Here is a 20,913-nt window from a genome sequence, read left to right as displayed (position 1 = left end):
AACCTAAACGAATATAATTTCGGAAACGGTCTCGCATAATGAACAATTTTCAAATCGTATTATGCTATCGCGTAGGTCCGATTACCAAAACAAGATAGCCGAGAGTGGAAACGAATTATTGCCGAAGCCTCAATCGGTTTATGAAGAAGTCTTGCGCAAGTTCAGTTCATTAAATGGAACACCATTTCTCTCTTACATATATATGTAAATAATTATTTATATACATATTTATACATTATTTATGTATATATTAATAATTAAATACACAGAATGTATCTGTTACATTAGTTTATTTTGATAAAGTCATACGTTTAATTAAATTATGTATGTCTACAGAGAAGCTTAAAACAGAGTTTTAAATATAAAATTCGTTTCACTTTGTTGATTAACATAACCTTTGTCTCACGACTTGCGGAAAATTTGCTAGAACGTGTCAAGAGATTTTGTAAAACAGGTGCGCTAAAAAATTGATTACTTTCGGATTCTTTTGACTCCCTGACCCCGTTAAAAAGAACCCCAGTGTTTTACAGCCGTTCTGTACTTCCGTTTCGCGCTTATATCGGCGAGTACGTTGATTCATTGCCGATTCAAGCTGCAGCGACAAAAAGCTGCAATTACAGCAACGTGGAAATTTGTGACTCTCAAATATTAGTTCGCTGCGAAGTGCATATTTTTTCCACGCTCCACGCGCCCCCTAATATCGCATCGTTACGAGCTATCGTTCCTCGATTCAGTATAAACATTCCACGACAAAGGATAATTGATTTTGGAGTCGGTCCCTGTTGTTTTCCCCGAATCGATTCCCTCGCTCATATTTCTGGCGGCGAAGTAAACGAATGGAGTAATAAATAGACGCATCAATTTCAGTTTCTCGTTATTCTCGCGAAATGAGTAATCGTAAAAAGAGCAACGACACTTACATCAAGTGGAGAAAAAGCAGTCCTGTACCAAGACCTCGTAACCCAGATGCAAGGCAAGTCAAGAGAAGAATGGGAAACGGAATATAGAGCAGGGCTAAAAGAACAAAGCCTCGCAATATGATTCATGATTTTTATCAACCCGTGTCTCGCTGTGTGGGCGAATGGAAAAGAATAAACGATGGTAAATCGACAGGTCAGAATTACCCGCCAGTGTGATAAATGGTCAAATTAAACAGATTGACTCTAATACAATTCGTCTAAAATTTATTCAAAAATTTGGACGAGCAGTAAAGGTATGATTAATGAAAGAAAAACTAAGTTTTTTTATTTAAAATTGTAAATCGTAGAATCATCTCCGTAAACTGAACTTTATATTACTTTACAGAATGAAGGTTCAACTGTATTTGTAATATCTCGCAACTTCTTGTTTCTCGGAGCGTTCATATTCGTAACGATCTGACTTGGCGCAACCTTAAAATTTCCTTCGTGGTTGCTTCGAGTTTCCCTTTTACTGTACCTTTTATTCTGTTCTACTTCCTTACACTCGCTTTTAATGGTTACGGCTCGTTCGCATTCCCTGGACTCGACGTGAGTCGCCAAGTTTTCCAAAAAGGATCTGGTTTCCGCCAAACGGTCTTATGTCTTTACTTTACTATTGTCCTTAAAACTTTGAACAGTGCGACGATACTCTAAACCAGAGGAATTACGTGCCACGCTATACATACTTTCAAAACGAAGCAAAAAGACTTATACAAAAAATCCAGGTACTTAAAGATGCATATATTTGGACCAACATCTAACAACAAGCACGAGTCAGACAGTTTGTATGAAAGTGCGTAAGGAATTTTATACTTGACTATGGCACGCACGATCTTCCAATAAATCGTAGGCCAAAGGGTTAAATATGTAAGAAGAAACAAAATGATTTCAGAAGAGTAGAAACGTAACAGAATTCTTCGAAGTAAATTAATATAGTCGATACCTATGCTACTGTTGAAATTAGGTTATCCTATCTTAATCCATGCTAGTAGTTTACAGCATTCTGCTCAAAGCTGACGTCCCCGTTTGTTAACTTTCCAATTAATTGCAAAGCACGCCTCTGTCCCAAATAATTGAAGTTTGGGAGAATTATTTCCTCTAGATTTGTCAGAAGTCGACTAATTCTGTTAATTAATTTTACGTTCGATAGCGTTTATCAGAGAAAGTCGCGGTAAAATGCGCTGGTAGAAGGGAGGGCTGCTGAGAAATGCCTCGATACATCAGCGTTAAGCCGCACTGTCAGACGCACTCGGATATTATCCTGAATGGAGCTGATGGATACCAAGAGAGACTCCTCTCTGTCAGCCACTCGATACACCCATTCCTGAGCGCTCCTGAGAACTCGTGCGCGATTCTATGTCGTTGCTCGTTCCACTTTTGCGCCTCCATAAAATAGGTGCTCTCAACTCTAGAACGAGCCAGCCATTTTGACTCGTGCGTTTCGAAGTTCTCTTTAAAATGTCTCGAGTGTTCGTAAAACTTCTGACACAGTTTTTGAAAACAATTGTTGAAGCGGTGACTGCTTCAAAAATTTGACAGTATATTTACAAATTAATCTTTAAATCACTTAAAAGAAATTTACACGTCATCTTACCTTCATGATCACAAGTATCATGAAAAGTTCTTATATTCCCATTTCCCCATTCGTTTCAATCTCTTTTTATCGACCATTGTAACTCTATTGGAACTACATGAAAATAAAAACGACAATGCCGTAGCATTCGCCCATCAATGCCACTCGCAATTTCTTCTAAGAACTTTTTTCCTACGGGTAATACCGCAGTTGCCCGTAAGATTTATTAAGACACGGTTCCAGCTTACTAAATGCAACCTATCTTACTAACAGAGCTAATCACTTCTATTTATGTCTATCGATAAAAAAAAAATTTTACATTCATTTCATTTTGAGGTGACATTCTTCAAGAAACAATTGAATATAAACATCCAGAACGTACTCTACGATTCTACCAGTCGAGTCACGCGCACTCGATCCATCACTCTTCGATTCACGTTATCCACGAGGACCACCCGGTCGATTTCCGTTCGAGATTCGACAACGCCTTTCTATTTCATGTACACCAGAGGCCGGCATCGACAAAAGCGGAAAGAGGAACGGGCCTTTAATCTCCAGCCCTTCCTCTAATCTTTCTCTGCCGTGGTAATTGCTTAACCTACGGAACTAATAAGGTTATCCCGTGGTCGTCATCGATCAGGCCCCCGAATCGATCGAATCACCGATCCCTTGTTGGCATTCCGCGGTTCGTGGAGCTAACGCTGTTGCCGCGAGGTGTAATTCTCTTCCGTCCAATTGGCAGAGTAGTCCGCGTGCACCTAGAAAGAGAATTTCCGACTATCGCTGAAACACACACGGCCACCTCGTGTTTCCCTCTTTTTCCCTTCATCTTGTTTCCATCCCGTTCCGCCGCTGGTCCGTTTTCATCGAGGTTCGCTTCGTCACTGTACTGCCTCCGCAGTTTCACCTTTAACCCTGCTCCCATTGCCACTCTCGACGACGACCTCGACTCCCTTCCCTCTCGTCGAGCATCTCTTACTCCCTCCCCCTCCGCTGGTGAACTTTTTGCAGGAGATTTTGCAACGAGGCGAGTCACTCGACGGAAACTTATCTCACCTTTGTCGAGCGTCAGACCTTGAAGAAAGTATAGCAAGGCACTTCGCCCCCAAGAATCGACTTCGTGGTTCTTCTTGGACTGCGCGACCAAGTCGATAAATGAGTCGGAAAGCCGTGCCTGTTTTTTACTCGCGTTTCAATTTCCGTCTCTTCTAACGCGCGACTTGAGAGTATGGAGGGGATTAAAGGTTGCAGGGATTGTTTAGCGAGAATCGTCCAGAAGAGGGAATATCTGAATGGGGAATGCGAGGCTTTCGGAGTCGTAATTTAGAATTCTTGGTTTGAAAGAGCATCTTTTGTTGCATTTGTCAGACCTAGTGCAGACCTAATTCATTTGACAGTGGACGTGCCGTTTTGAGGAATTAATTCTATGGCGGCTGTAAGGAATCCTAACAGAACAATGTCACAAATGCTTTACAAATTACATATTTATGTTGAGAATTGTTTAAACCGAGAGTTTTATTGAATAAATGTATACTGATCCAGTGACGTCTGCAGTAATGATTAGAGTATCGAACATTTGCAGTTCGTTTCACTCCGCAGGCTAGGAAACTTCAGATTTTCTGCTACACTCGACGGAAGAAACTTTATTCCGTACAGGAACTTTACCGTTCCATTGCTCTACCTCGCGCAAACTCCCCGGACTTAAAAATTTCCTCGCAGAAGAGAACACGCCGGGACAAGCGTTTATTTTTTCACTCGTTACTTGGATGATCGCCACACTTGTGGAAACTTTCGAATTTGCGTAACGAGTTGTTTTTACTTGTAACTCGCGGCGTTTCGGGTGCAGAAACTGGGAGTATTAAACTATCAGACACTTTATTGTACGTTGTATTTATTATTTAACCATTACTTATTAATTAGAGTATCAGGCAGGATTTTAATTTTATTTATATTAATGTTTTATTTGCTTTCGATTGATGTAAATATACAACAAGATGAACCTTTCAAAAATCTGGTTACTTTACAAATTTAATTAAAATTCTCAGTACCCTTCAATTTATTCACGTCATATAATAACGACTCTCATTCGGCAATTAAAATTCTACTCCAATTGCTGGTCGGTATCCCTTAACCTTTTGCACTACTATGTCGAGTGTGACTCGACATCAGTTTTTATTTCAGGAGCTCCTTTTCCGAGTACCACTCGACATTCTTTCGTGTCCAAATCGATAGAGAAGGCCTGAAACATATGATAAACACGATCGTTTAGATGGTAAGCCTTGTATCATTTTCGTAGATCCCGAAGGAAAGCACAAGGATTGTGCAGTTTGCTCGAACAGAAAGATACCTGAAGGAAGAAGAGAAACCAATTATTTTTGTGAAACGTGGAAAAGAAAACCAAGATTGCATTTTGGAAATTGTTTCAAAAGATATCATACACATGAAAATTACAAAAGTTAAATTAAATTTCGAGTTGTTGGATTTTCTCTTCACTAAAAGAGAAAATCTTCGTTACAAAAACCATTTCTGTGCGTTTGGGTTTCGTTCCTAGACACAAGTCAAGAGAGTGCAGCTGCGTCCCATCTTGGCTTGTTTAGACAAAGTATGGGATCGATAGGGTCTATAGTTCAGTAACGAAATTCGTCACATTCTTTCATTCGAGCTACTTTTTTTCGTGCAGAACAGACGTGCCCTTCCTAGTGTTTCTAATAAAGTTTTTAAAGTCAACGGTAAAAGAAAAGTCTAGCTCATTTATTCCACCGCCTGTATTCCTATATACAAGTAAACACTTAAAAGCGTTGGGAGCTGCTGCCAACGAAATTGAAATATAATTCGGAGTGCCAAGGGTGAAAAAATGTTGAGTCCAAAAGCATCAAGTGGTTTCTTCCCTAATCTCCAAAATAACTCACAAGTGTCCCTCCTACACAGTAAGTCTGGTACGAATATTTAAATTCTCAGCAACTGATCTTAGGATTCCTCCGGAAACCGAATACATTTCCGAGCAATGGGCCAAGCAAAGTAGACCGCGATTCTCATTGCCTGGGGATCGTCAATCGACGGCACAATAGCGGCCCGCGTACGCTGAATCGGCGAAAGAAGGAGCAGAATGGAAGATAACGACCGACTGTCGTCAAAAGAATTGCTGGAGGGTTTGCCTCCGTCGTCTCGTATGGCCACGCCGCGTTGCTGTCGGTTGGTCGGATCCCCTCGGCTTCCGGGCCCGACTTATTCGCCTCGCGGCCTAACATACCGATAAGTCGTCGTCCTTAACGAAAGGCGTCCTGTTACAGTTGCCTAAATAGGGCGGACTTGATCAGAGTGCACGACGGAACGGATTCAGGGGCGCCCACAATAGCTGTACTCTGCAACCAAGGAGCGGAAGTGGAGGTACTCAGCACAGGGCCAGACCTCTACGTCGAGTTCGTTGCTAATTCCGAGTGGCCTGGCCAAGGGTTCAAGGCGATGTTCCAGTTCCAGCCGTTGGACGACGCACCGCATCCTGGTGGGTAGTTGATCGCGTTAGTTTTGATATCGGTAGTGTACATAGACACCCACTCCTTTGCTTTTCTTTTGTATTTCGGTTTGGTCGCCAAACCGAGAAACAGAGACGAGGAACTTACAAAATTTGAGAGAAAAACTGATCAATTCTACGACCAAGATTATAAGTAGGGTTTCAAGATCCTCCAAGGGTCCTCTTGATTGCAGACTGTGTATGTAGCGTTGGAGTATTGAGGCTACAACGCCTAGATCAATCTTGATTCGAGGATTATAAACTAATTCAAGATTTCATCTCTGGTGTACCACGATCAGGGATTGTTGACATAGTATGGATAACCCTTTCGCAAGGCTTGAGTACTCGAGGACCTCCTTAGACCCTACTCTTGAAGTGTTTAGGAGCTTTTCTCTTGAGTTCGCTGCTATAGTCTCATGTAATACTATCAAGAACTTGATTCATGCTTCTCTGAGATACTAGGGAGTCGTAGCTACTCCGAATACCAAAGTTATGGGATCATCAAAGGGCTCCTCTTGAATACTAAGTGCGTATCATTCCACCATATTTCGCCGTGGAGTACCGAGATTAGATTGTGTATAATCAACCATGATTCAAAGACCATGAACTAATATAGGAATCTCATTCCTAGTGTGCCACTTTTATTTTGTTCATTTAGTAAGAGCAGCTAGTTTCATCATCATTCTTAGAGTTACAATGCATGAGTACTTAAAAACCCCTTGAACCACAATTTCTGCTAGAATCTAATACAATTTTACCAGAGACGCTTTTATAGCAACGACAACCAAAGTTGAAATAAATGAAGCGTAATCTCGAGTTGCCATGACAGGATGCGCCCCTACCACTACATTGATCAACCCCTTTTGGATGTTGTCCATTTTTCATTGCTCAATTTCCGCAGTTCAAACGAAAGAGGATTCGCTTTGGTCACTTTCCGCAATCTCCTCTAACCCTACGTCAGTTTGTATCGAGTCCAACCTACTAGAGTTCTCTGTATCCTTTGTGGACCCCGATCGCATTCGCTTTCAATTAATTGAATTTCTAATACAGGGTGTCCCAGAAAGTGTGGCACAACGTGGAAGCGTAGGCTTCTTCTTTCAAACCCAAAGTAAAAATAAATTTTTGATAATTGCTCTAACAGAATTAATCTTGGATAGCAACTGACTCGTGTTTATTTACAAAACCATTCTAATCGAACGCTGTACTAAAATCTTCTGCCTCGAGACTCGTAACATCCAATAAATTTTCAAAATTGTCTTCTTCGATAACAAAAAGTCATACAGATTTAGTTCATATTTCTTATTTTCTTAAGTATGAAGTGTCAATATATTCCAGATCACACCAAAATTGAGGTACCACCCTGTATATACAGAGTTGCTGGAAAAATAGAATCACTTGCGTTCCAAGCGAGGATTGTATTTGCCAGTTGGAAAGTAGGACTGATTGGTCATGGTAATCATCGTAATGCACGAACTGGCTGCCCCACATAACTAATAACGAAAATGAGAAATTCTTTTTAAGGCTGCTGCAGGAGTACCTTATTCGATTTGAAAATATGTCCTGTGCCAGGAGCCAGCTCACCCTATCTTAGCACTAATTGCAATATACTACCACCAACAATTAATTTTCTCTCCAATCTTTCTTCTAAAAATCTCTCAATTGACATTCTACTAAATTTCATTTCACAAACACCTCCGTAAACTATATAAAAATAATAAAGCTCCCATTTCACTATCCAGACACGCCAAGTACCTTGCAGCAAGGATCGTTATTCCTTTTCAGTAACTCGAGTATCTTAATTGCTTTAACGGTTGATTGTTAAGGAAAGTTTTCACCCAGCTGCTCGACAGGTCACGTAAATTGTCGTACAAGTTTATTTTACTCCGATGCAGAAGTTCGTCATGCTTTTTTTTATGGATTTCTTCCGTCGGTAAAGTAGTATGTCCTTGGAACAGCTTCGCAAGCTTGACGCTGAGCGTCGCCGCTGCAAATGGAAGAGAAAGCGCACCGAAGCTGAGCTTTCGCGAAGCTTTCCTCCGCGACGACGATCCTGTAGGTAAAACAGAGCCTCGAGTTACCTCACGTACCGTCTATTTTTCTATTTATCCACCCGTCAGTTACCTTCCCGGATAATTCCTTTAAACTTCCACCCGAGTCGAGTTATACCAGCGAAGCTTTCGTGTTTCTGGTATCCGGGAACGCGTTACCAGTGAAACGTCGGCGATTTGCATAAGTTCGTTATTACGCGGAGGATAACATTGGTATCCCCTGTTAAATGGGCCTCTTTACGCGTTGCTGGCCTAATTATGGCTAAACGGTACCAATTAAATTAACTATCCCTCGAAATCTACGCGACTTCCACGCGTCCAACCAGGGAATATAATGTACCGTTTTTATTAATAATGCAACTGGAATGATTAGGGTCTCTCTCGCGTGTCTTGGACGAAGTGGATAAGAAGTAAGTGGCATTCGAGCGTCCCTAGCTATTTATGAGGCGATAAATCATGGATAGGGATCCTTTGCTAGGGTAAATTGGCCGTGTTCCATTCGCACACGCGACTCCCAATTGTAATTAACGGCACTGTATATTCCGAGGATAATTACAATAATGTATTTCAGAGCTGGACAAGGTCATCCCAGGGGCCGTTACCGGTAACCCCAAGTACTCGGTCATTGGACCAGCTGTCAGCGCTACGAGTAAGTACATCATTTTATGTCGTCGATTTATTGCCCCCCTCCCCTCCTCCCACAATCAATAACGTCCCACGCCGATTATCGTCTTCGACTACTCACTTGGCACGTGAGTCTCCTTCGCAGATAATTCAACGGATTGACTCCAATGGGCGAAACGAGGTGAACGTATAAGCAAGAAAAAGCGACCGCTTGCAATTTATTAGTCGTTGTTTCGGCGCCCGAGGGCGAGATGATGTATTTTTTATTTCATTGAAACGGTGTCTTAAATGTTTGTGCCATCTTGGAGGAATCGTTGTGAATTTTTAGAAATTACAGGTTTTTGAAAGTTTAAAATAAAAATACATGTAATTTTTATGATTTTATTTAATTTTCTTTATGATTATATCACTTTATTTAGACTTCACTCAGTTTATTAATTAAAAGAACCGAAATACCTTTACTGATACTTTTACAATTTTTCAACTGATTTTAATGTAAAGTAAATCGAAAATAAAATGCGAAACGTTCGAATGTTAACAATTAAATGAACGCCACCGAAATTGTTTACAATTAAAATGAAAATATTTAAATTTCCAGAACGTTGGCTTTTAATTGCTTAATTCCAGCGTATAATTGACTACATTGCAGGCAATATGGTAGCTCACTTATCGGGGATATGTTTAATGATACGTTCATCAGAATCAAGATAAATATATCATCAAATTTGAATATACTGGTTCAATAACAACTCCTGGAATATTCCTGTCATATATTCATCAACAAACAACATTTTTATTTCTGTGGTTATTCTTTATCTGAAAGTCGTCTGTACTTTCTCTACAAAATTAATATATCTTTATGAAAATTACCTGAAATATTCTTAAAAATATGTGCCTCCAATACACGCATCAAACATTTACACGAAATATTTAGTATCTCCCAAATGAATTCCTCGAGGTATCATGTTTTTCACCAACGGTAAAAACACTGTTCCCCTCTCAAGTACACTTAAATACATATATACTCCAATCTACTTTCCCTCCTTAAATTGAATTTATACCTCACAAACGATGCGCAGCATCGCCCTGCACGTGAATATTCGCGAGCGAAGCACGGATGTAAGATTTTACTTCGCACAAAAGTTTTATAGACCAAGGGGGCGAAATATACGTAATAAAGATAGCGGCGGTGTTCTCTGTCGCTATTCGAACAGATTATTTGTATATCCCGAACATGATACTCAGCAGCGATATGATTTCCCTCGAAGTTCTTCGAATATAACTTCACCGCCGAGTCGCATAAACTTTGCGAGCTGTGTGTACCGTCGGAGTCATCAGCCGCGTGTAACGTGCACCCTGAAAGCTCGAAGGAGGACAAACTTTATATCCTTTTCATGGAAAATAAGTTCCCCGGGGTTATGAGCGGGGGTAGGAGGGGCACTAAACTAAATTATTCGGTTGACAAGTACAAGGTGATCCGTGCCTTTGTATACGAGTTTCCCAAAGTCTTCAACTCCCAGCGTCCCCATCGATATTTACACGTATTGCCTCGTGCTTCGCCTCGTCGTGCATCAAATGGCGGATCCTCGCTTCCCTGACGAATGGGGGCAATCCCAGACTTTCAGATCTCCGTGTTTGCGTCTTTTGACGGTTCTATGAAACTTGCATCCCATCCTGGAGCTTATCACCCCATTCCTGCAGGTTCCACCGAATTGTGAATGTAAACGGACCCTTCTGGGGGTAGTCGAGAGAGGAATACTCGAGACGTATACTCGGATCGCTAGAAAATTACCAACAAATAAATTTCCAACTTCGTTATTCTATTAAATTCTTTCTTCTCGATCCAGCCGGTTTCAGAAATTGCCAAACATGGCCCGCGACAATAACCGCCCTTTGTTCGACAAAATTTCCAACGACGCCCGAAGTGGCGTACGCCGGCGTCGCGCGATTAATATTCCCTGTTTTTAGGTCGGCCTTTGTGAAGGAAATTTTTTCCGCCCAAAAAACATCGAGAAAATTCATCGACCGTCGCACACTTCACGTGCACATCCGCCCTTGTGCAGGTGCTCGGATAATTTAGAGCACTTAACCAGGAGTGTAGAGCATGCGAAAGTAGGTTTTGGTGTATAAGAGCATGCAGATACATCGCGCGCGCCTTGTTTTACGGTTAAACCTAAGTATCGCGAAGAGGGTTACAAGGGGGTAAGAACGAGGGTTGCGCTTTCCAACGCAGTAAGTTCTCACGGAGTTCCAAGCACACTCAGGATTCCGTTGCGTTGTTAGGGGGTTACAATTGCGCGTTCGCGAGGCCTCGTTGACGTTGGTGTTGGTTAACACTGCCCTTGTGTTAGGGGATGGATTTACACGTGTAAACAGTAACCACCCTTGAGGATCGTATACAGATTGGGATTAAACTTCACCAGCCATGGGAACTAGAGATTATTCACTTGGACGATTAATATACAACCCCTGATGGGTCACGTCTGACCCGGGGAGGAGGAAAGCTTCTTTATGTTCCAACCGCTGTTTTCGTCAGTGAAATACCGAAAAAAATGCTCTCGTTAATAGGCCAACAGACCTCATACACATCGGTGTTTTCCAATGCTGACGTTATTGAGCAGGCATAATTCAAAAGCAAAAGCTCTTTTTCACCCGAGCGTAATGTTGACACTGCGAGTTCCACCGCAATGAATCTTGGCTGGAAAAACGATCGACGAGGGTCATAGAATCGTGACGATTCGCTGGAAATTTTTAATGACTGAATCTGCGTCGATTATCATTCTTTTTGATTGCTCTCGTGGTTGAATAGCGTGTGAAATACGGCGGACGCGAGAAAGTCGGCGTGTTTACGTTCTCGAAATGCCACCAGTTCGAGAGCTGGTATTATAAAATAACGGATGTATTTATTTGAATTAACGGCCGGTTCGCGTGCGATGTTTCAGTTTAAAAGTAGAAGTGCCTCGAGTTGCGTGAATTTCAAAGCAATCTTCCCGCGATAATAATTCATTTCCCTTTAGGTTTCTTTTCAAGCATAAAACACGGGTCATTATGTACAATGTCTTGGAAACGGAAAATCTCACGTGTACTGGGTCCTGATTTATTTCAGTAGAAATATCATATTCGATTATCATATGCATTTGGAAAATTCAATTTTTATAATATCCGCTCCGAAATATCCGCTATCGAAATGAACTACAATATTCATTAACTTCGCATTAAGCCGTTCATTGCTCGATTTTGGAAAAAACTTCACTTTTCGAAAAATCTTAAATTTAAGTGTCGAAGCCCTTGGTATAGTTAACTTTTTATATTTATAATAATATTCTCGAATAATAAAGATGAACATCATTAAACGACAAAACTTTTTCGATCATTGAATAATAAATAATTTATTTCGGAGGCCCTTTTCATCGCATTTCTAAACTTCATGTTTTATGGAGTTTAATCGATTTGTGCAATGAACGGGTCAATTAGTCCACCCTTGGACGTCTCCTCGCCAGGATTTCAACGTGGGTCAAACCACGCTCGCGTCCGGGACGCACGCTGATTGCTCTCATTCTAAGACAAACTTATATGAAACGGCACACCCTATAGACAAATTTTCGCAGCAACTTCGACTTTTTCCATCGAAAAGACCGGCGTAAAACAGCCCTGGGAATCACGTTGGAAAAGTTAGCGTCGCGCTAGGCCAGCGTATGCACTACTTCCGCCGAGTCGAGGGAGAAAATTGCAGAATTTCGATCCATCATTTGCCCTCCCGGCCTGTCTTTTTTCGTTTTTCATCCGGTTCGTCTCTCCTTTCCAGGTCCTAGGCGAACGTCATCAGAATTTACCATCTCCTGTTCTGCATTATCAGCGAGAAAACGTTATTCCACCGAGCAGAGTAATGCGTATATACGTTTAGCAGAGCATTACCGGTGTCCGCGCCCGCCCCGTTATTTATTGCTTATTCGTTTCAGTCCGCAGCTAGGGCAAAACAGTTGTGTACGAGGAACCGTAAACTGATCCTAGATGTACACGATATTGCGCCGCATCCCGCCTTTCCCTCGTTTCACAACCGAGCGTGGGAAAATTGGAAAACTTGCCCATTCTGGCCCCACGATGGAACAAGTTTCCCCATCTATTTATTGGAGCAATTAATTTCGTTGGTAATTACTTCATCGACGCACCCATGCCCTTGGTTAAAAGGATGAAAAAGAACGAAAGCAGGTGAAAACGCGGAGACAGGGGTTGAACATATTTTGAGGGGATGACAGGTGACAGATTTTACGCTCACAGGGTCTTTTACGAGGATTGGGCCACTGGTACAGTGATTTGACCCTTTGCATTCCGAATTTTCTGATTTCACTACATTTTTGTCGAGTTCCACTCGACATAAGATCGCAAAGGATTAACTCTTTGTTTCTATTAACCCTTTGTATTCGAGGCCATTTTTCCCGGCATCTGATAGCAATTCGAGATGCTTTCTTAGCATTCTATTGTCACGAATGCTAAGTTTAGATTGACTTTGAACATGCAAAATCTTTTTTCTGTTAAATCTTCTAAATTCTATAAAATTCTAAAAAATCTTGCCTTTCTGGGCGATGAGACCTCATTGTTTCCCGCGCATTCGTCCCCAAACCCCCCCCCCCCCCCCCCGGTGGTTAAAACGTTAACTTTAATCACATAGCGACAACTGTAACTTGCAATGCCTCACACTGGCCGTCGTCTAGTGCCGTCAGCATCCTTCACAATCAGGTTTGATCGTAATAACCCCGACTATAAACCGTGGCCACCCGCAGCAATGCGTCGGATGCAGAACAATCCACTTGAAACGAAACGACCACACCGTGATAAAGTGGCCACTAAAGCAGCGACGGCAGGTAAAAAAGCGGTACAAGGAGCCTATTATAGACTCTAGTTCGGCGAACGCTTCTGGGTTAAAATTCACCGTTGGAACTTTTCGACACCTCCCCTTCCACTTTCGACCCTCTTAAAACAAGCTTTTAAAGAGTCCGACGATGGGATTCATTTATCCGATCAGCTGGACCCGAGGGCTCGCTATTTTTCTGTCCAACCGCGTGGCCACTGTTATCTGAAATAACTTGTTTCCTTGCAGTCAGAGTCAAAGAGCGGTCTCGACCGAAAACGGATCAAAATTGACGTTGAAACGAACTGGGCAAACCGCGCTACCGAAGTAATTCACGCAGTAATTGCTTTTTTGTTCGTGCTGTGATATCCGACGGAGGGTCTAGAAATAAATGCTCGATTAACTCTCGCATGCGGTGGTGTTTTAAATTCAGGGGAAACGAAATGTTTTAACAGGCAGGTTTTTAATATTCTTTCTGCGTTTTATGATCCGCCATGTACATATCCAAATATTTTAAAAATTGAATTACAGTCTTCAAGTCTAACATAAAATGAAAATCATTTGCAACTTATTTGACAACACCTATAATAATATGTAATATTATTGGAATGGTGGATATACTTTTACAAGTCACGTCGAGCGTTAAAAAGATACGGAAATATGGTTCCGTGCCGGCGCAATTGACATTTGACAAATGTACTTGTACAATTTGCAGCGGTAAATCATCCCCTTTCATCGATTGTTTGCACGCATTCGTAAACGTTTATGTTTTTCTGTGGCGTGTCGATACGTTCGGTTGCAAGTGAAACAAACGCGATTACGTAAAATAAATGTAAAGCTTAACACGGGGCAGAAGTTTTTTCGTATTTGAACGAGGAAACATGAAACATTAACCGATCACAAATTTCTGCTTCTGATTTTTATTGTCGACGATATATCAACATTTTTGTTATTCGACGGACCATACATTTGTCACACGAATAAAATTTATAGCTGGTTTAAATAACCTCTTGAACATGGCATATATTTATTTATCTTCCACAGAAAATTCTGTAAACCTGCGTATCTACTGTTGCTATAAAACACAGGTTAGAATTATTAAAAAGTACGAAGAATTGAACGCACCTCCCATAATTTTCAGTTAAACTTGTTAAGCCTCATTATTATAGTGGAGCAACACGCTAACGCGTATATGAAAACTACATGTAAATATAGTATGCAGATGTCATAAACATTAGCATGACGTGAATGAGCCCCAACGAATGGAAATGTATGCACGAATTAATATTGTCGATGCAAATTGTTATCAACATCGCATTACGTGCCACTGATCCGTGTCACGAACGTATCGCTGCACACCAGCAAATTCTCCAAGTCGAAGAACGTGGAAAAAAAGTATAGCGATGCAGGTGTTCCTAACGTTTCATAGTAACCTGGATGAAAAAATGGGATTGAAAATATTTACTTCAACAATCCTATAATTTTCAAGCTTCTACTATAACGTTTGATGTATTTTCACGCGAGAAAGTTAAATATTTAAGGTTTAGAAGTTATTTTATATTTCAGAGATAAAGCTGATGAGAACTTTTGTTCAGAATAAAAATTTTAGTATCCATAAGCTGGACATTGACAGTCTCTGACAGAGTAGACATTCGATAATATATTCTTCAATGTTCTTGACACTTCTGAAAGCATCACAGGAAGTCTAGTAAGAAATTGTTGAGCTCCTTTGTTAATTGTGCCATCGTCGTCAAACCTCCTCTCTTTCAGCTTCATTATGTCTTTGCTGAAAAGAAACTGTCATAGAGGCATTGTGAATGGAGAGGATATAATGTCACGGAAATCTGGAGTACGTGCAGGCCAGCCAATAGGTCTTGCACGACCTATCCATCTATTAGAGAATCGTTCGTTTAAGACCTGTCTGGCTGCTGGACTGAAAAGTGGCGGTGCACCGTCATGCATAAACCACATGCGACGTACATCACAAAATGGAATTTCTTCTGATAGCTTATGCAGTTGAGTACTCAAACCGACGTAAGAATGATGTGATAATTTTCCACAGAGAACACCGGAACCGATTACATTATTACCAATTATCTCCGTTCATAAATTACACTATAAACTATTATCAGGCGTCAGAACGCCCATCCACTATTTATCACAATGACGGAAATGCAATTCCTCCCATCGAAAACAGCTTAACCAATTAAGTACAAAATGACCAAGTACCTTGAGAACAAGGTCAAGTAAGGCACACATTTACTCGAATCGTCCCTGCATCCCCAATCTACCGCCACAGTAGGTTCTACATGTAACGATACACTTTCTATAGCTGTTCTGATTGGCGAGCAGCTATCGATTTCCTCGACACCAGTCGACAAACCTGAGATCTGGGAGCTGGGAACTACCGGCCGTAGGAAACGTATAAGATCCATTTCGCGTGCTTTTCAGGGATTGACGTTGAAAGAGTCGCGCTTTGCGCCGAGCCTTTTTCTTCGCGGCGAACGGGGTGAAAGGATGGGAAGCCGGTGACCCCTTGGAAGCCGTGGAAATCTAATAGACCGCAAGCGAGGATGAGATATTGGCTTCATGATCGGCCTCGATCGATGCTCCGTACTTACACCCCGGCGAGTCCTGAAGTTGGTATCCTGGGAGTTTCTCGAATCACCGCTGTTCCACTCGGGTCTTGTATCCATCACGACGATTAAATTAGCAGCCACGGCGTCGAGTTTTTCCACGTTGATCGATTAACAGACCGAACGTTCGAATGCTTCGTGGACGGATGCTCGCTGCCACCCAAGCAGGAAAAAAAATTGAAGGACTTCCATCCTGTGAAGGGATCCCGCATTATTGGAAAGTCCAGGTTTTTGCGGTTCAACGAGAGCTTTTTGCCATTGAAGGGGATGGTGTTGAATTTCGGAGACCGGTGTTGAAGCTTCAGTACCGTGTTCTTATGACCTTAACATTTTTCAGACCCACCTGGTCTGAAACCACCCTGTCTACTCTATCTCCAGACTATCTCATTAAATTATCCAAACTGTGATCGGTAGAATTCATGTGCGTTTGTAATGAATTAACCCTCGAGAGGAGACTGTTCGTCTTCCTCACATTGATATTCATCCACAGTTGCTAACTTCGATCGAATTATTTTTCAATGGAATGGTCGGTTGTCCATTAACTCCGGCGTCGCAATCAAAATAACACTTCGCCGAATAAATCAGTTGTTCCGGTTTAGCGACGCGTTATATGTATCAAATGCACACCTCGATTAATTGGATGACGCTGTCGCATCAATTATTTATATGCAATGCTCGTTTCGTGCTCGAAAGACTCGCCTTTCCCCTTGTCACGTGCACACGCAGTTTGCGAGGCCGCCGAAATTTTCCAGGAAGTCATGCGTGGCCGTCTACGCGCGTTTCGCGAAATTTACCGTGCGAGCAAGCTCTAATAAACCAAGCGACTCGTTTGCGAGTAACGAAGACAAACGAGCCTTTCAGTTCGCTGAAACGGGCGAATGCGCCCGAACTTACGGCCGCCTGACATCGCTGCTGTGTTTCCATACGCGTGTTTCAATTTTCGCGTTTTTGTTTCGTTTTGTTTTGCTTTCTTTCGCTGCTGGTCGATGGAAACCTATTGTGCCATTGGCGCTGCGAGATTAAAGCGTTACACGTGGAACGATTGAAACGTGGCGTTAAGCGCGCTTCGGGCTTTGCCAAGGGTCAACAGATCGTTTGTTGCAGTCTTTATTGGTAGAGAGTCACGTTCTGAAAATGGTATGTTCAAATTTTGAAAAATGGTAGAGCTCCAGCGACGGAAAAGCCTGTGTTGTTTGGAATCTTTTGCACAACAGGTTTTCGGAACGTTTGTATTCATTTTCAGCTACTTGCTCTCTACAGTATCGATATTTTCATCTGTAACCGAGAGCAGTCGATAAAGTAAAGTATGCTGTTGGTAATGTAGAGCACTCTGTGAGTAAGACTCGATAATGTGGAACACTCTACCGGCAAGACTCGGATTTACGCGACACATAGTCGATAAGACAGTTCTCTGAACTGCTAGTATACTGCACTCTGTCGATAAATCATGCGATCAACTAGAGTGTTCCTGCTTGGAAGGAAAATGCCATTTTAATTAGCCTTCGAAGGGCTGGGTCTATGAAAACTTACTCGACATTGCATACGTTCTATTTATTCATGCCACCACATCCTTTTCAGTTCCATACCTGTCTTTCTTTCTCTCCCAATAGTTCAGTCATGCGCACTCCAAGCCCAGGAACCGAATATACGCCGTAGAAAATCCCTGGGGTAGCCAAACTTGGCACCATCTTGTACGCTAAGGAAAATTGGCACCTCTGCAACCCCGCCACGAGGAACCTCGGTGAAGTCTCTCGAGGATTTACCTGGAGACCAAAAACACCGACGATCGGAAGTCCATAGTTAGCCTTGAATCAGAATAGTTTCTCATTAGGCACTATGCTAAAGTATCAGGAGGAGTTTATATGTAGTCCATAGTTGGCCCAACACGGGAAGAGGAGTCTAGATAATAGCGCCAATTAGGCTCATCGACTCTCACACGATTCCCAATAGTTCAATCCTACTGCCCTACTTGGCTGCAGTAATCGAAGTTCGAAGTGTATTAATGATTTCCTCGAAAGGGAGTAGTCCTTCGAGAAGACTTAATCAGCTTATAAGCTATAGGCATTCCTTTGTTTAAATTTTAGAAGATTTGTTTTCTTGGATCAATTGGAAACCAAGGGTAGTAGCTTATAAGCTACTGAACTATGCTTGGTTCCCTGTCTAAAATTTAAACAGAGGAATACCTATACTATGGGACACTACATGTTGTTTTAAGGCACTCATCGTTTGTTTCTAAATAAAGAAACTTTCTCTCTCGGGTCAAATGTAACCCAATAATAGTAGTTAAAGATTAATGCCCACAACGCCGTCTCGAAGCGTTCACTTTTCGAGACCGCAGCGAAACGAACGTTTGCCGCAGATGGCCGTGGAGAAAATTTCTTAGAAAGAGCGTTCGCCTGATAAATTTCGACGGAGGTGCCTTCTCGCCTTTCATCCGGCGCTCTTGCCTCTGGATTATTCTGACTGACGTTACACCCGAGACGTCGCCTTTTTAAATATTGCTGTCGCCGTGACTATTTGATATCCTGGGGGTGCATTGGTCCACGTGCGCGCGACGTGCTCCGATGCAGCCAGTATTACGGTCGCAGTCAACCTGGACAATCAAAGGAGATTCTATTAATCTTTCAGCGGAGCTCGGGTCCTTTAAGCAGATTCCTTTCCGTTTCTGCTTCAGGATACGATGCCTCCGTTGAAATACTGGCGGAGACGTGCAAGGGATTTATAGGAAACAGTTTCCATCGATGCACCGAGTGGATCCAAGTTCCAGGAAAGGGCTCAGTATTAAAATTGCTAGGGACGCAGGTACAATGTTCGGGTACGAGCAATAACAGGATCCAAGCGGTCGCAAGATGTTGTATAGTAAAACTGGTGTAACTGTAACAGTGGGACTCGGTAATGTGGAGCACTGAATCGGTAACTCCGTCGGTAAGATTCGGTAATGTAGAGTACCGGATAGGTAATGCAGAACTATCTGTAGGGAAAACTCGGTAATGTAGGACAGTTAATCGATGAAACAGTTTTCTCTGCTGCTAAAAGATCTTGCAATTAACTGAAGTGTAGCTACTAGAAAGAAACATTTTGGGAATGCGCAGACATAGACCAGTAAGCGGTGAGAGGTAAAGAAGCGAGTAGAGAGGGTGAATTACTTATAGTACACAAATAGTATTATCATTAGTAGGTTAGTACAAGTATAAATTCTGCACTAGCGTATACCATCACCTTTGTATACGAAAATGTTGACACTTTCTTTTAGAAATATTAGAAGATGATGCACAGGAGAGAGGAATCGTAAAAGAGCATCAGAATGGTCTCGCAGTGCTGATAAAGCACAAAACCGTCCAGCTCGTTGCAGCCATTAGTTTACGCCAACTTTGTAGGTACTTAATCTAGGCATTAGACTTAGCGTCAAGACGTGACACGAAGTTTCTCCTATTTTGCACGGGACGTAATACCGTGTGAAAACGGCCATGTCGCGAAGTTTGGACGCGAATCCTCTGAATTTCAGCGATGACGTTTTGTTCACGGCGTAAAGGATGGCTCGCATGTGTCTACGAAAGTATTCTACGAAGGGGTAGTTTTTGGCAAGTGTCTTTTAACAGTCCAGGCACCTAGTCCTTCAAAGCGACATCTGGTCACCCGCGCGAAGATACGAAGCAATAGTCCTGGTCAACGCTTCACTTCAAACATCTTCCAGATCTGAGAGTTGGAACCTCTCCACCAGATTTAGTTATGTTGTTCAGTAGCAATACGGATTGCTACCTTTCCTCCCATTCTTGTTGCACGTGTGCCATTTTGTGTTTAAGATTCTTCCAGTGTCTCTCATGGTTGCTATCGGACAATATACCTTTCCAAACTTTCATCTGCGCCATTTTACCTATCATCAATTTAAAAACTTACTCAGCTAACCTTTTTATCGTTCCTCAGCCTCTGTATTACATCGAAAAAGGACCAGAATAAAATAACGTCCGACTTCGCATTATAATAATTATCTGAAACCAGCCAGTAACTCAAATTTTTAGTATCCGTTCAGTTTTTCCCGAACGAAGGGAGCTGTAAACACCAGGTCTTTAGGGAGGACGCCGGAGTCGGTTGGTAGCCGTGCCCTGTACATTTGTTACGGACATTTGTATCCAGGAATTATTGCCACGTAATGTTCGTCCGAGGAAAGTTGCGCCAACGGTCGGTGCTAACGTTCTTCCGTTTTTGCGACGCCGCGGACAGCGGCCTGACCAAAATAAAAGCTACCGCCCACGTGAACGGAGCAATTATCATTAGTTGCACTCGCGTCGGGGCGCGCCGTTTCCGGAACGAATTCGGGACGCGACGCGTCTTCGTTGGTTTCTTTTCACTGGCTGAGTCGCAAATCCGATGGCCACTGATAAGAAACTCCGCAGACGAGGAAACCTGATCACGCTCGCGGAATTACGAGCGCCCGGCGTTACAATTAACACATTATCGACCCGCGCGAAAGATCTTCCCAGGTTTGTACGTGTCACCTCTTTGATGAGTGAGATCTCTCAAATCTGTTGGCATAGCACATTCTATTGGTTAGCTTTCGTTTTTTGTTCTTTGATCAATCTTGGAGGCGAGAGTCTGAGAATCTGCGTTAATTGTGTTTATATCGTCTTTTCTTTTTTCTTGGAGGTTTATTTTGATCCTGAGGAGTATAAAAAGGACGCAGAGGAAGTACTGCAGGAATATATTTCTTGGTAA

At 42.2% G+C, this 20,913-nt stretch overlaps 1 protein-coding gene across 1 annotated transcript in view; it reads left to right on the top strand.

Annotated features, from left to right (window-relative positions):
• Positions 1-20,913, top strand: part of LOC128875329 (suppressor of lurcher protein 1) — a 469,960-nt gene that overhangs the window by 210,665 nt on the left and 238,382 nt on the right. Inside the window, exons 7-8 of the mRNA XM_054120827.1 lie at positions 5,823-6,034; positions 8,663-8,740. Coding sequence (XP_053976802.1) covers positions 5,823-6,034; positions 8,663-8,740 — 290 coding nt within the window. The remainder of the gene's footprint in view (positions 1-5,822; positions 6,035-8,662; positions 8,741-20,913) is intronic.

The sequence above is a fragment of the Hylaeus volcanicus genome, chromosome 4, assembly GCF_026283585.1.
Source record: "Hylaeus volcanicus isolate JK05 chromosome 4, UHH_iyHylVolc1.0_haploid, whole genome shotgun sequence".
Taxonomy (NCBI): Eukaryota; Metazoa; Arthropoda; class Insecta; order Hymenoptera; family Colletidae; genus Hylaeus; species Hylaeus volcanicus.
The sequence above is the reverse complement of the archived record's forward strand: the minus strand, read 5'-3'. Positions and strand labels throughout refer to the sequence as shown.